The following is a 13,366-nucleotide window of genomic DNA, read 5'->3' as shown; positions in this document are numbered from 1 at the left end:
CTCTGCCCTTGGGTGTCAGAGGAAGGGAGGCACCGTCTGATGTTTTCCAAGACCTGCCAGTGCAAATGTTTGGGTTGGGATTTCTCTTTTGGGCTGGGCATCGTTGTGCAGTGTTCCTTGAATCCCTTCTGTCCTGCAACGCTATGTGGCTGTGGAGGCAGTAGATGCCGGAGGGCTGGTCATGAATAATGGCTAATAATCAAATGATCAAATGACACCCACTCATTTCTTGGAGGAATGAGTCAGTTGTGCTAGAAAATCTTCATTTTGGAGGGGGGGGAATAAGGGCTGGAGCAGTGGTTTGAAAACGTTACGATCCCGTAGGCTGCTACCAGCGTGCAGGACGTCTCCGGGATGCAGATGTACGGACCTGAAGATGTTGTGAGTTGGGCTAATGAAAGCCAGACCAGCCTCCAGCCCTTCGCTGTGGCCTCACGGATCATGGTTTGGAGAGCAGAAGCGGGAAACCGGAATCTAGATTTTTTTTCCCCCGTGTTCAGTGCTAATTTCCAGCCATTACACTTTTATACGTGGTTAACTGCCCTTCCAAAGGCTTCATTTATCTCCATTGCAGAATGCAGCAGTATATCTATATTCGTGAAGGACTCTCAGGGTTTCTGCTTTAAGTACTTTTAGATCCTCAGGTGAAATTAGATCCAGTATATCAATAGTTTGAAAGCGTATCCTGGAACCTAGAAAACAAAATTGAAAGCAGGATTCAGCTTATTGTGTTGTCTTAAACCCAGGTCTGATTTTAGTTAAAAACTTGGCAAGATGTGGTGATAGGCACCGCATAAAAATGACTGGAAGATGAAGGCCAACCCCGCTGCCCCGCTTTGGGGAGAGACTGGCCTTTTTCGTGATCTTTTGAGAATGAAGTGGATTTGGAGTTTAAAAAAAAAATACAATTATGGTAGAATATGACTGGGAAAATAATGGTGCGTAGAATGATCTCATTGAGCCTCAAAGTGATGTATTTGGGGAGTGAAGGTTCATGTGTTGATCATGTTGTGCAAATCTCTTTTCCCTCACCACCATCTCGCCCCTGCTCCTGTGCCAGCAGCTCCAGCCCACGCGATGCCACCGCTCGTCCCTGCACTTGTCCCTGCTGCCCACCGAGGACCGTGGATGCTCTCCACCTTTCCCTGCCGTATTTCTCTGCCCTTGTTTCCTGTTTCCACCATATCTCACACCATTTTCTCAAACTTGGCCGCTTTAAGATACAAGTGGAAACCGATGGTGGTGTCCAAACTTAGTAACATATTGGATAGCTTTGCTCCCAATAATTGCCTCTTTCTTTTCATCTTATCTCAGTGTTCAAAGAACAACAATACCTCATCTCTGTAAAACTTTGAGCCTCTTTCCTGGATGTTGTTTGGTAAGCCAGGCTGGCCATCCAGCAGTTGTTTAGCTGATCTCTGCAATCTGCAGATGATCCAAACCGAAGTGTCTGGAGCTAAAAGGTTGCACCTTTGGTATTGTCAGAAATAATTTAAATTTCCCGTTTGATCTCTGAGATGCTCTTTGCTATTAAGGAAAAACATGGACATCTCCATCTCCCCTGCTGCCCTTCTATCCTATCAATCCTGCTTTTTTTTTTTTTTTTTCCCCACTTTAAAATGGGGAAAGAGAATGCATTTAGCTGTCATGTCAAAAGATTTATAAACCTATTGCTTTACAGACAACTGAAAATTTGGAGCTGAAAATAGTCTGAGTACCCTTGAAAGGATGCGTTTGGCTGCTTGGGAGTGAATTTAGCATCTGGAAGAGGCAGCTGAGCAAAGTCAGTCACTTCATTATGGCTTTCGGAGCTGTTTGCAAGACTAGTGATCCTGAAGCAGCCAAATAAAACAAACTATTCATCAAGTAAGATGCATCAAGTAAGCAAATGAACATGGTTAAACAAACCGTGGTGGTAATTTTGGTAATTTGTAAATTTAACGTGCACTTGCAGAGCTCCACAGAGTAGGTTGCGTTTTGGAAAGGCGTTTGCTGAGCCGTGCGTTTGGAAGCAGTTCGCTGCAACGCGCTGGCCCAGGAGAAGACTTCAGTCTACAATGAAGTTGTTACTGAAACGTCCCCCAGATGTGTGAGCAATACATCATTCCCTCTTTGCATTGAAATAAAAGCAATCGTTGCCACTGAATCCTGGGCTAGAGCGGGCCCAAAACATGGCAGCAATGGGCTATAACAACGTTTAATTAGCAACTTTTGTGAGCATTGGCTTGTGCCATCTCATTAATCGCGCCTGTTCCCCACCTTGTGCCAACCACCTCCGAGGCACGGTGTGTGCCAAAGAAATGTCAGCACACTTTCTGGTATCTCAACTATGTTTTTACACGTGCCAATATACCTTTTTTTTTTTCCTTCTGGTCTTCCTACAGCTGTTTTGTGCTCTCTCATTGCTGACTCTGCTCAGCCTCCACGTTCCCAGCCTGCAGCAAGCTCTCCTGCACCCCGACTGTGGTCTCTGCGGCTCCTTCACCTGGGGCTGGCCATGAGCAAGAGGCTGTGTGTCTCTGTGGCCACGTATCCTAGAGTTTTGTCTTGTGGTGGCAGCTGTAATTAACCTCTGCTGTGCATGTTAAAGCATTTCTTAACTGTGGGGATGCCCAGAGGCATGTGCAATCGGTGCCGGCATCCTGCCTGGAAGTGCTGCTGCTCTCTGATTTTCCTTATCAATGCCTTTGCGGTGTGCTCCTGCTCATTAATTGCATTCGGGCTTGACGTGGATTAGTATTAAAGCTGGAAGCTTAATCCTGTAGAGGGAGGCAGTGGCGGATACGAGTGTTGCTCTTAAGTTTGCTAAATAAGAGCAATTTATGACTGAGTTCTTAAGTGTGCCATTGAGACCTCGGGCAGCGGTCTCCACTGTGCTGCCCCGACGTGTTTCTGCTGGAAGTGGTGCAGTGCGGGTCAGGAACACGGCAGTAAAAGAGCTGATATTGTTTGGATCGTTCACACGTGCTCCAGGAAACGCCGTATTCTTCCCAAGAAGTGAATATGGCTGTAGCACGTGTTGGTTGTCTATATAATGGAAACTATTTTCCATAAAGTTTCCTATATTCCTTCGCTGGAAGGCTCTCAGATGGGTGGGAAAGCAAGCTGTTTACACACAGCGAGCCTGCCGTCTGCCCGGGGTCATCAGAGAAAAGACAACGGTGCCTTCGGTTCCACAGTCAGAACGAGGAAACACTTTGGTGATCACATCTTCAGCGTGGTGAAAAGTCAAGGTCTGGGTATTGCATTTCAATGCAACAAATTCAAAGCCTGTAAAAAGAAATATTTTTTCACCCTTTACATCTCTCTGTAAAAATTTTTCATCACTGATTTCATTGCATTATCAGGACTAAAATGAGAAACATTGCTTACGAGCAAATATAGCATTTGAATGGGGGCCAGGAATTCCTTTTACAGTGTAAGCTTTTGTGTGAAATAAAAGCCAAACAGCTGCTCACAACTGAAGTCGGAGTAAGTGATCTAATGCTATTGCTCTGGTCTCAAATTTGAGGCTAAATTGTTTCTTTGCCAAAGACCTCGTGCCAACCTACCTGGTCCCAATTTGTGAGAACAAAGTACATTGTTTCTGCTGCTCCGGGAGTGAAATCGTTTTATTTGACGTTTCTTCCATCATAATTTCATCCCTGATGTAGGAAGCCTCTACAAGGTTGAGACTCTTCTCGCCTCCGAGTTATGCCTCAAGTAGGAAATTACCTCTGTGCCAGGCTAGTCAGTGGGATGGTTTTATTTTAATGTATCTGGAGACTCTTGGCCATTTAACGCATTTGGCATTTAACATATTTTGTTCTTTTCTCCTCTGTTCTCACTCTTTCTGCTGGTCCTTCAGCAGTGCCCTTCATCGGCTGCTCTCCAGGCTTTCCCTGGGACTCCCCCATGTGAAACCTCCTACCAGGAGCCAGCCCTGAAACCTGCGCTGGAGATGCCTCCAGAGCTGAGCACTGGTGGAGCACTGAGCCTCTTGTCCTCAGGGCAGAGCTTAATTTGGGTCAAGGCAGGTATTAATATACCCAAATGACTTAAGGCAAGGTACCCGTGAACATTGGAAGCTCCTAAATCCAGGAGATAACCAGGAACTGGTACCTGCAGAGCAGTCGCTTTCCAGTTGTCTAATTCCTCCTCCATGCAACCCCACTTGGATGTCATTGGGAAGATGGAGGGAATGCTTAAAGTAAAAACTGTGGCTCAGTGGTGCTTAAACTTTAAACCAATGATTTGCATGCTTCAGGAAAAAATTAAAAGAAAAAAAAATAAGGTTTAATTACCGAGGAGAAAACTTTCCCAGCAATGCAGAAGGCAGAATATTTCCCTCCATGCTTGTTAGACACGGGCTGTGTCTGTCAGATGCACCGCTATGTACTTGCCTGCTCACAAAAGGTTTTAATTTCCACAGAACCTGAAGAGAAATTACTTCATACTCGCTGAGTTGTGCAGTAAGCGTACTGTTAGAGCTTACCTTCCTGGAAGATTTATGGCAAATATATCAGCAGAAAGAGGGGAAAAAGCCCCGTGGCCAAGAAACGCTGTGGCCTGTCCCGTGGTGGCGGTGGCCTTGCTGGTACCCAGTGGTATGGGCAAAGCCTCCGAGCAGCTCCAGCCTTGTGCATCACAGGGCAAACCAGAGGACTTACGTGCCTGTCTGGGTTATGTTTATTTTAACAGAAGCTAAAAATGAGGAAATTTGAAGCACTGTATGTGTTATATTTAGAAGCTCACATTGGTTTTTGAGTATTTTTCTATCAAAAACTGCAATTTTTAGGAGCTTAAGTGTGGCGTTGCGATGTGCACGGTATAAAATTTATGTGCAGAGAAACTGGGAAAAAATCCCTGAGTTCACCTGGTCTGTCCTCGATGTGTTAAACCAGCCACCTGCTTCACGCGGGCCTTTTACCTGTGCTGCATCTGGCTCCTTTCTGTCCCACCAGCTGCTGGTTAGAAGGCGTTTTCCTGGCAGCGAGCAGCATCGTTTCGTGCCTGCTGCCCCTCTCCTCGGACACATCTCTAGCTCTCCAAGGTCACAATGCCGTTAATAATAGCTCTGCCCTGCGTGCAAGTGGCATTTTAACAGCATTGCTCGGGGTACCTCTCCCGGAGCTGTTCAGTGACACGTTTACTGGTAGGGCAGAGTTCCTGCTGGCTGAATCATCTTTCCTTTAAATGACACTGCCCAGCAGATCGCCCGTCTCGTGCGCCGTGCCTGGCCCGAGCAGTGAATCGACCTGCACCCGCACCAGGTGGTTCCCTGGCTTCTGGGATTTGCTGGTGGCAAACGAACATGCCACAGACCTTGAAGTTTTTCCGAGGAGATGCAGGTAGTGGATGTACCCGCAGTGAGTTCATTTGTATCTGTGTGTTTGTGCCCCAAGACCTGAGATGGTGCCAGGTGCTGGGTAAGACAGGTCCCAAAGCCCTGCGCCCCATCCCTGCTCCAGGAGCCCCTCAAACGGCTGTGCCAAGGGAAGAGTGGCTCACTCCGAGCAAAGGATAGATCTTCATTTTCCTCTTTTCCCTGCTGTCAGTAACGGGCTGCTTGCAGATGGTCTGCTTTCTTAGAGGGACTTGTGGGATTAGAGAAGGGCAGCGTGAATCCACACACATCCCGTGTTGGTGCTCGAGCACACCGGGAGAAAGATCATCTGTGCCCATCTTGTAGCACCTCGCAGGACAGATGCCTTCTCTTGAAATCCCTGTGGTAGTTTCTCTGGATGCTTTACATTGAGAACAATTATTTAGAAACAGCCAACGTTGTTCATGTCCGTAGCTTAACGAGATTTATTTGTGTAACCCTGCTGTCAGTGTGATAAAACATGATTAATTTATTTTCTGTGGAGTACGATCTTGACTTAAATTTCACAAGGGCTTCATCAACACCAGCTTGTTGCTCATCACCTGGCCGGCTTGCTGGAGGCTGCAGGCTTTTTTGGGAGCCAAACTGATGTAATACCATTAGGTTTTCAAAATCAGTCATCGGCGTTTGATCCTGGCCAAGTTCAGCGTAAAAATAGAAACTCCAAATGGCGGCTGCGGTCAGGTCAGAGCAAAACTTAAATCCCCAGTGGCGTATTCCTCAGCTTCCCCTTATCTGAAACATCTGCTGGAACACGCGTGTGCTGCTGGGGTCTTGCTTGCACCACCATATAGGAGAAACTATTCCTAGCCCTGGACCTTCCTCCTCACGTGTGCCCTGCGTGGAAGGGATTTGGCTGTTTGGTTTTGATGTGGCTTGTTTCGCCGAGATGCGCTTTTGCTTTGTTATTTGAAGCACGCAGCGTCGCGGAGCCTTGGCCCTGGGTTAACGCAAATAATGAAAATAGAAACAGCTCCCTGAGCTGGCCGTGCAAGTCTTTGATGGGCTGTTCTTGGCCCTGACTCTTCATTACGATGGTGCTTGTGAGGAAGTGGGTAGAAAACGAGGCGGAGGTGGAGGGAGTGCTTTCTGCATGCTGAAAACTTGCTGGGGGGAGGAGAGAGGGCTTGCAACAGAAGAGAGCTGCTGCTTTTGAAGATCCCAGGAGGAAGGATTTAAGAGCTCCTTTAAAGATGCTGAAATTGAGACTTGTAATCGTGCAGCATGGGATGAGCTTTGAAACAGGAAAACTTTGATTTTTATGTTCAAGTTTATTGGTAACATGGAAGCTAAATCTGTCGGTGATATTAGTGTGATCGCTGTAGACGTGCTCCTGGGACCCGCTTGGCCCCGTCCCTCTCTTGCTGTATGGTTTGCACGTGGCAGATTGAGCTCTTGGTGTGGGGAAGCTGAGAAACGAAGGGTGGGGAATCCTGCCCGAATGGGCACCAACCACAGACTGCATCCTCAGATGTGCTCCCGTAAAAATAACATTTAAATGCAAAGGATAAGCTTGTTTGCTTAAATCCATCGTGTATTCACTCCTGTGCAGTTACTGGGATCTTTTCTAGGTTTTCAAGGAGCGCGGTTATTCAGCTGCTCTCCAACTCCTGTCTTGCCAGGTTCTCTTCTGCAGTTTGTGCGTGTTGAGTAATATGGAAAATGACAGAGGCTATTTTACGTTTTGCTGTGGGATCCTGGATCTGGAACAGCTAATTCTGATTGCAGATAACGAGCATTAGTTTTGAGTACTTCCGCGCTCCAAAAACGCAATTCATCAAAACCCAAGTACTTTGTGTCAGAGCTGAATGTTGCACTAGAGGTTTTGTAATCCAACATGTCAAACTTGTTTAAATGTGAGCTCGTAACTGAAAGCCAAAGGAAGCAATAAGTGCTTCATTATCTTGCTTACCTTATAGAAGTGTCTTACAGTTTTTGGGGAAAAGAGAAAATGAACGCATTGCTGCAAGAAATGCGCAACCATTTCTTGGGCTTGTAGAGGTGCTCCCAACACATTGCGTGAGTTTTTTGGGTTTGCAGGCAGGCTGGTATCTTCTAAGGTAAGTTTACTGACTGGTGCAGAGCAGTGCTCTGCTCCACCTGCTGAATAATTGGGCGTCTTGGTCCCTGGGGACTTTCTGCCTCTTCCAGGAGGTGGCTTTGTGGTAGCAAGTACTTCAGCAGAGAAAAGCCTACTTCTGAAAGAGCTGTCCTTGGGGGCATCTGCTCATTCATTCCAGACAACGATTTGCTTAAGATTTTTTTTTCCAGGTATTTTGAGCATGCAGAAGCATATAGGTATGGTGAACAGAGGTGGTCACATCTCATAAAGAATCACCAAAGCCTGTGTGTAGGCGCCTGCCTTCCGAAGGGCTTTCAAAGCTACCGCCTCTGCCCAGGGTTTGCATTCAAGCAGCTGCCTCAGCGCAGATGTGTGAAGCTGAAATCTGCCATGGACCTTCCCACCTTGCACGTGGCAGCCCGCGCAGCTGCCCAAACGTGCAGCTTGGTTTAAACGTCCTCTTGGTTTAAAAAGAAGGCGGGGAGTCCATCTGCTCCTGCCCTGTGCCAGCACCTTATCGGAAAGCGGCCTGAGCAAGAGCAGCCATAACAAAAGGCAAATCGCCCGTGTTTGATGTGAGTGCAGCTGTGGCTTTATTCCAGTCACTTCTTAATTTATACTTCAAATTCAGTTTATCTTCATGCCCGGGTGACTAAACAAAAGAGCTGTACGCGCTTGACTGTTTGAAGAAACTGTCTCTGGGTGTGGGGAAAAAGGGGAAAAAATGATTTAAGGGTGTGTGTGTAGGGGGAATCCAGAGCACTGAGCGAGCAGCACAACCTCACTTGCTTTAAATGTAGCATGAGCGGCGCTTTGGTTTGTTTCATCGTGTGCCTGTAGATCATTTCACTCTTTGAATGATCTTGAATATTATTTTTCCCTTTGTAACAAGCACCCACCCAAGGGAAGAGGAGCTTTTGTTGGCTACAGCTAGGAAAAACACTGAAACGCCCCAAATTTGCCTCTGGTCTTGAGTTGTGCCATCTCACAGGCTAATGTATCTCTCGTGTGGGTTTTGTTGCTGCTGGTGAAGGTTATGTTTGGGACACGGACTGGCTTTGTCACCTTGTTGGGGTGGTTTAAGGCTGTTCCTCCAGCTCTGCACCCATCTCATCTCGCTGGGAGCCCCTCATTGTAGCTCAGCCGTAGAGTTTGTGGCATAAACCTCTGGTGCCCAGGTGCTCTAGCCAAAACACCACCTCGCATGCTGCCCAGTTGTTCCAGCTTGGGTCCTGGAGCTGCCTTCTTCCCCAGAAACTGAGCACAGCTCCCAGCACATGGCGAGGAGGATGCTTGTGTGCATCCTTGCCCAGGCAGACCACGTGGAGTTGTATGAAGGGAAATAATTCCTTGCTTGTTCTGTATCTTGAAAGCAACTGGATCACATATGGAGCTGCAAGGAGCTTCCCTCCGCTAACAACCAGAGCTTGCTTTCTGGGTGGCTTTTCTACTAACATAAACCATAGCCCGGGACTCCGGAGTTTTCAGGACTCTTGGACCAAATTTGAAATGAATCTTAAATTATTATTATTATTATTTTATTTTTATTTTTTTTTTTAATTTGGAAAACCTCTGTAGACTGTAGGTGCTGCATGTTTCCAATCTGTGTCTGGTATTTGCTTTGAATCTTTGGGTCCGCTGGAATCCGTAGCCAAGAAGGTTCATGCAAAACGTTGTGACCCAAAACTGTTTAATCTTAGATCTGTGGTCTCAGAGTCTGCAGTCCGGCCCGAATGCCTGATGAGTATCAGCTGAGCAAGCATCGCCGAATCTGACTTCTGTCCGTGAACCATAAACCTTTTCCCCAGGGAACAAGAAAGTAAATTGGCCTTTGTGCAGGAACAGCCAGCGAGAGCGGGGCTGCAGCTTCCTAGTGCTCAACACCAGGCCCTGCGGTACGCTGCGCAGGTCTCCTTCCTTCTAAGTAAAGCCATATGGGAAAAAAAAAATAAAATAGGCTTTTCCGAGAGTGGCCGAACCAACCAATTTGTTCAAGCTATTCTTCTGGTTGACTCATTTTTAACCGGAGGAGAAAAACCAAAAAGGGAAGGAAGAAGACAATTTGAAAAATGCCAAAAGGGAAGAACGGGAAACAATCTAAACCACTTGGAGCTCACAAAAATGAAAATTAGAAAAAATGCTGATTTTATGAGTGGGTAGGCCCTCCAAAACAGTGTGAAACTTGATCTTTTTTTGCTGGCATTTAACACCCACCTTCATTTTGGTGAACACCAATTTACCTTATGCCCATCAGCAAGGCAGGTGGTCATAGCGTTCGTAAACTCAAAGCTGAAGTGACAGGACCCAGCAACGCAGCTTCCCCAGTCTGGGAGTGCCAGATTTGGCTGAATTAGGAGGGACAAAGCCGTGTTCAACACGCTTGGTGCGCTAGCCCTGCTTGCCCCGGTACTGGTGGGTTGCTGAATTTATAGAGCGACCCAGTCAGCAGTTACCCACTTTGCAATGGGTAAATTAGTTCAACCAGGGATAATTTACTGCCCTGTGGAGAACCGTGTTATTTGGGCTCTTGGCAATACTCTGTGAGCTACAAAACCAACGTTGCCTTTAATTTTTCATTTGCTCACCCGCAGTAGGTGACGTGCGTGGCCACTGCCCGGCGGAGCGGCTGAGCCAACCCCGTCCGTTTGCCGTGAACTTTTTACCTTATTTCTGCGGCTATTCCTTAGATGCACCTATCAGCTCTTCCTCGTAACAGCTCCAATCAGCGATGTATTCCGTGCTCTTCCTTTGTCTCGGTGTTATTGGATCTGTCGTCTCGCTGGCAGGCTCGTGGTGTTGTCAGGAACCGCGCGCCGTGCCGCGCGCTCGGGCTGTTTAGCTTGAGCGTGACACGTTGTTTAAAAACACAGCGCTCCGTGCTCTGTGTCCGCTCTCCTCTCCAAGCTGTCTTTCATAAAAATGTAAATAAAGAACTCCCAGCGCTGATACAGCGGGGCTGGGATGGGTAGGAGAAAAGGCCCAGCGATTGCCCAATTGACGTTAATGCAACATAAATCTTAATTATATTGAACGAGCATCAGGCTGCAGGATCCGAGCAGTCGGAGTCGTTAGGGAACAGTTTACAGTTCGCATTTATCTTCAAACGAATTCCCAGGCCTCCTTAATTTCCATTGTAGCCTCCTAATGGGGTTTGAAACTAGACACGGAACTTGGGTGTAACGTTTAGTGCTATCTGCATCGGGCAGAGATGTTTTTTCCATCGCATGAGCATCGGTTCCTGAACGAGCCCTGGTGGTGCTCAGGTGCGGCTGCGGCACCTGCGGGTGTCTGGCACCTGCTGCCACGCACCGTGCCTCGTCCCCAAGCTGGTGGCAGCAGCTCTGCTTGTGAAGCTCTTGCAGACATCTCCACCATAATTTCTGTTGTGCAGACTGAGCTTGGCCACACGTGCACTGGTTGATGGCCCGGGGCTGCGGCTCGCTGCCGAGCACCCCAACCTCCCGCTGGAGGTGGCCGTGTCCCTCTTGGTCCCTGCTCAGGTTCTCTCAGCGGAGACTTTTCCAAATTCAGCTATTGAACGGCAGCAGGATTCTGTATGTTGAGTCCAAAAAGTCTTTCCTGCTTTTCCAATTCCGTTTCTTTGACCGATGTTTTTTTTTTCAGACAAATGCAGCAAGGGGAATGGAAGAGAATGGATTTTATTTCTCTCTCATCTTTAATTTCTCTCAGTGGTTGCTGTGAGCGTGCTGTACTCGTGGGTCTAGGTGTTACTTCTTTTTTTACAGATTCCCTTCTGGAAAAGATAGACTGTAAAGAATTACACGATGTAGGCAGTAGTCAATTTTTCCCTTATGGTGTGAAGTAGTAAGAAATCCCTTTAAGTTTACTACTGATTTTTGTAGTTGTTTAAACAAAGTTTGGTTTCTCACACTCTCAGTCCTCGGGGCCCAACCTGAGCTTTATGGGAGCTCGGCACGCTCTCGCCCTCCGGCACCAGCCTTCCTCTAACCGAGTTAAAAGCATTGCTACCAACTCATTAGTCACTTGTTTCAAAACCCAGCCTCTCCTCCAGCTCCACTGGCACATTCCCTGCTCCCAAGAAACGCCGTGCTCCCTCCTTGCCTCTAGCAGCAGAGAGGTAAAACTTACAGAGCCGCTGGAGTTGAAGCACGTCGTAGTGCTCCTGAGGGATGGAGCAGCCCCCAAAATGGGTGCAGGGGGAGGCTGGAGGCTGCTGCCCCGTTTCATAATGACAGCAGCAATTCCCAGCAGTCGCACAGCGCCTGAGCTGGGCACCGGCATGCTCAGAGCTGGCCCGTTCCCGTGGCTGGCATGGAATGGGGTTTTTCTGCCCCCCAGCAACCTGCTGGCTCAAGGAGCTCCCAGGGATGTTTTCTACCAACCCCTTGCAGGGTGAGCCCTGGGCTCGTACCTGCAAAATTGTCACCTCCGTAGGGAGAGCAGGGACTGGAGCCCTGCCTGCGGTGCCTGCTGGGGATGTGCTGAGGGACAGACGGATGGATGGATGGATGGATGGATGGATGGATGGATGGATGGCAAGTTTACCCTGATGTTAAAGAGAAGAGCCCCTGGCTGCACCTGGGGTCCAGTTACACTGTTTGGGCACGGAAATGTTTATGCAGAAAGTGAAACCTTGCTAGGAGCGCAGGGATATCTAGGGCTCTGTGTTTATTGTCCTTTGCACCTAAAAGCTAACAAAGCAGCAGAAGGCAGAGGGAGCAGGGTGGTTTCCCATATAAAAAGGGAGCTCTTGTTTTTGTTAACGTTGCTGACACCCAGTGAACGCCTCTCCGGAGCTGGCTGACCTCCTGCAGGAGGCTACCAGAAGCGGCTTCTTGTCCCCATCTGCCCATGGGTGTGTTGAGGGCGCGTGGAAGCTGCCAGCTCCCAGCCGTGGGAGCCCGCTGCCAGCAGAGGTTGCAAAACCTTCGCCCGCAGCACAAAGGATGCAACATCACAGCCGGGTCAGGACCTGGGTGCTCAGCTCGGGCTGCAGCAGTGCTCTGTGCCCGCTGCTTATGTGCCTTTTATCCTTGATTTAAGGACGTGCTGCCCCTCACAGCTTTTTATTGACCACCTAGCTATTGCTGCCCAGCTGGGTGGGAGAAGAAGCAAATGTTTTATAGCTGGGACAGTGGGTCTATGATGGGGTCTAGGCTACTTTGGCAGCCAACGTGGGGACTTCAGGCTTGGATAATGGTTAGGAAGAAAAGGCTTCGGTTCCTCGCTTCGATCGCTGGTGTGACTTGCAAGATTGCAGTGGAGGTGGGGAGGGCAGGCGGTGGTTTGGATGTAAGGGGAGGGCTCGTGGCTGCCCTCTGTCCCCTCTGCCCATCGCTAACCCTCTGCTCTGTTTCCACAGGCCCTCCGGGGAGGCGAGGGAAGCCCGGACGGCGCGGAGAGCCCGGTAAGCATCGCGGTCACCCCACCGCTCTCACGGGGCTGGGCACAAACTTCCCCATACCGCTACCATCACCTCTCTCTGACGGGCTGGCTCCTGGTTAAACCACCAACTGGCCCTGGTGGGGACTCAGATTTTTGCTAAATGTTGGTTTATATTAATACTCCTTTGGCACTTTGATATGTGGTGGGTTTTCTTCTGTCTTGTGGACTGGGAAAACACAGATTTTGTGTCAGCTGGGGAGCAGCACTGCTCAGACTCTGCTTCTAGGTTGGAGTGCAGTTGGAGAGGGGAGAGATGTGGTTGGCACTGCGCTGTCTGAGGAAAACAGTGACCTCGGTACAGGAATGTACCTAGAAAGCTGCAGGTAGTTTGCAACTGCTTCTACTTATCAGAAAGCAGATAACATTTCACACATTTTGTCTCTTAAGCTGTTGAATTTTGAGCGAATTAATGGGGACCAGGGAGATTTTCATGTAGCCGGGAGGCTGCTCTGTGCTGCTCGTTGGCTACAGCAAATACCCAGCTGGGTTTTCTAAACACAGAACTTTCTGGC

At 48.4% G+C, this 13,366-nt stretch overlaps 1 protein-coding gene across 1 annotated transcript in view; it reads left to right on the top strand.

Annotated features, from left to right (window-relative positions):
- COL23A1 (collagen type XXIII alpha 1 chain) overlaps positions 1 to 13,366 on the top strand; it is a 161,421-nt gene that overhangs the window by 102,311 nt on the left and 45,744 nt on the right. The window contains exon 3 of the mRNA XM_084535250.1: positions 12,772 to 12,816. Within this exon, the coding sequence (XP_084391376.1) occupies positions 12,772 to 12,816 (45 nt within the window). The remainder of the gene's footprint in view (positions 1 to 12,771; positions 12,817 to 13,366) is intronic.

This window comes from Aythya ferina (genome assembly GCF_964211825.1).
Source record: "Aythya ferina genome assembly, chromosome: 14".
Lineage (NCBI taxonomy): Eukaryota > Metazoa > Chordata > Aves > Anseriformes > Anatidae > Aythya > Aythya ferina.
The sequence above is the reverse complement of the archived record's forward strand: the minus strand, read 5'-3'. Positions and strand labels throughout refer to the sequence as shown.